Here is a 2500-nt window from a genome sequence, read left to right on the forward strand (position 1 = left end):
ACGACCATTGTTGACTTGTGACCGGGCAGCCAAAGAGGTGAATTTTAAGGCAAAGTTTCGTTCGTTTTTACAATCGGTGATTTTCACATACAATTCTCTATATACACAAACTGTCACATACACCACATATTTTCAGCTTGGGGAGCCTGTGGCTTTACCTGCTTTAGTTTATTGCAAAAAATTTGGCTGCAAGTCCATGAAATCAAAGGAAATGAAGAAACACCAGTGAATCAAAATAACCACTTGTGGTGGTTATGTGTAAAGCCCTTGATAATGTGATACCTAACCCCGTTTGTAGCTTCATCTTGGGACCGGCAGTTTGAGTGTTAAACAAGTCATTGGGAGACAGCTCTTTTTGCCAGTATATCTTTGTGCCTGATTATTGTTTCATTGAGTTGTTGTTATTTTTCTTTTTTTCAATATAACAGAAACATATCAATGACAGTTCCGCTCCAAAATGTCATATTTATTTATGGGCAAGTTTCAGTGAGGTGGTATCCTACACAGAAAAGGTAATTTTCTAAACATTAATTAATCTTTATTTTTTCTCAATGTGTGGTTCCAGAAAATATCCATACCCCCACCACGGAAGATCATTGGAAATTCCGAAGGAGAAGGGGGGGGTTAAAGGGCAGTAATTTCCAAGGGGTAGGGGGGTTTCGTGGGAAAAGGGTCACGAACCACATACAGAACATTGAAAGCAACATACGATCTATCTGAAGCACAAAAACACACTATCAGACGATGTTTTGAAACAAAAGTCAGTTTTGAGGTAAAGTTAATACTATTAGCTTCAATGTTTCCATTTTTCTTTGAGTTAGCTAGTGCTACAATCTCCTGAAGCTAAGAACAAGTGTCTTTCATTTGGGACGGACTCAAAACAGTTAAAATGGCGGTCTCAACTGGAGGCTCATCCCCAGACTTCCAGCTTTGTCTCTTTTTTGTCCAACCAACACTTCCGTTTGTCTCTTTTTTGTCCAACCAAAACTTCCGTTCACTTGAGTATCGCTTTTCGCTTCCTTCACATGCAGTAAACACATTTTTGATAGGATTCATGTTTTACTGGGGGTAGTAACTCATTGAAAATGCAATAAGACACAAGTTCCCACCATCTCAATGCTTGTGTGCAACGACAGTTTCTTTTTTGTGGGTGGCATTTAGACCACGGACAGGAACCGGGAGTCAAGTTTTCTCTTCTTTGAGTAAACGCAATTGTGGCCTCGGGAAACGATTGTCGAGGTTCAGTTTGTTATGTCAAACTGGAAATTCTAAAACAGGAGTTTCACTACTCATTGGAGGAAGTAAATCTCGCCAAAAACAATAACAGTCGCCCTCTCGATTCCATCTGTGGCTCAAAGGCAAGCAACAGTGAGGCTGTGTGTCATTTACCAGCGAGAATGACTGCTGGAGAGGCAGTAAATTTGAAGACTGCACTTAATATCAAAGTTAACAACTATCACCTTTATTTGTGATATTGATTTACACCAAAAACCCATAAGGGTTGAAACGTGTAACGCATGTTCACAGCTTCTGAATATTCACTGCTAAGTGCGGTACCATATTTGGAAACCCCTCCCTCCAATTAATTTCGCGCGAGAACATTGGTGGTATTGCATCACAGTGTTCTTGCGAACTGATTGGTTGAATGTTTCTCTCTTGTGGTTCCAAATATGGTACTTATCAAATTGAATATTCAGAAGCTTGTTTCCCAGCACACAAGGGGCGGTTACACATTTCAACCCTTGTGGGGTTTCTGTTTACACTCTGTGGACAAAAAAAAATATTAAATCTTCCTCAACCTGGATTTCCAAAAAAACACATAAAGCATAAATTCAATTTGTTCAACATAACATAGTTACACTTGAGTTAAAATAATAAAAGATTATAAGAGATAAACGTATGCTTGTATAAGCAGGCCTTCTGATATTACGCGATGGTGCGATTTCGCACAATCGACCTCAAATCTCATCCGATCGCACAATTCACGAAAAATCGCATAATTCACAAAAGGACGCACAAAATTCATAAACTGAAACATAAATCAAGACGTTTCTTAGAAATTCCTGCATAAATACGCCATTTTTAAGATGATTTATCTTGGAAAAAGGCTAAAAAACCTTTGTCACCTTCGATTTCGTAAGCATTTGAAGTTCAAGGCTTTATTTTTCATGTCGGGGACCTGGTACGAGTCTCCTTCTATTGGTGCAACACAAGCTTGCCCTTATATACACACCACTGAAATGACACACTTGCCTTCTCTTATAGAAGAGATTTATGAAAAATAAGCGAAGTTGTAAGTTTTTCGGCAAAATGTAGTTTCTTTCGTTGAAAACTGATAAAAACTTACTCATGGATAAATTTGTTGTGAAAACGCTCACTTTTTCTTTGACGAAGAAACATTCCGCCCAATCTGACAGCTCACGATCGAGCAAGAAAGTACCCCTCACAGGTACGCTCCACGTGGACGATGGACTGATGTTTTTCTAGTCGTGCAATATTA

General features: G+C 38.9%; 1 protein-coding gene across 2 annotated transcripts in view; it reads left to right on the forward strand.

The window, feature by feature from the left end:
* LOC137982835 (E3 ubiquitin-protein ligase RNF13-like) overlaps positions 1–2500 on the forward strand; it is a 19920-nt gene that overhangs the window by 2343 nt on the left and 15077 nt on the right. For both annotated transcript variants that reach the window (XM_068829990.1, XM_068829991.1), the window contains exon 3: positions 429–512. In XM_068829990.1, the coding sequence (XP_068686091.1) occupies positions 429–512 (84 nt within the window). The remainder of the gene's footprint in view (positions 1–428; positions 513–2500) is intronic.

This window comes from Montipora foliosa, chromosome 13, assembly GCF_036669935.1.
Source record: "Montipora foliosa isolate CH-2021 chromosome 13, ASM3666993v2, whole genome shotgun sequence".
In the NCBI taxonomy this organism is placed as follows: domain Eukaryota; kingdom Metazoa; phylum Cnidaria; class Anthozoa; order Scleractinia; family Acroporidae; genus Montipora; species Montipora foliosa.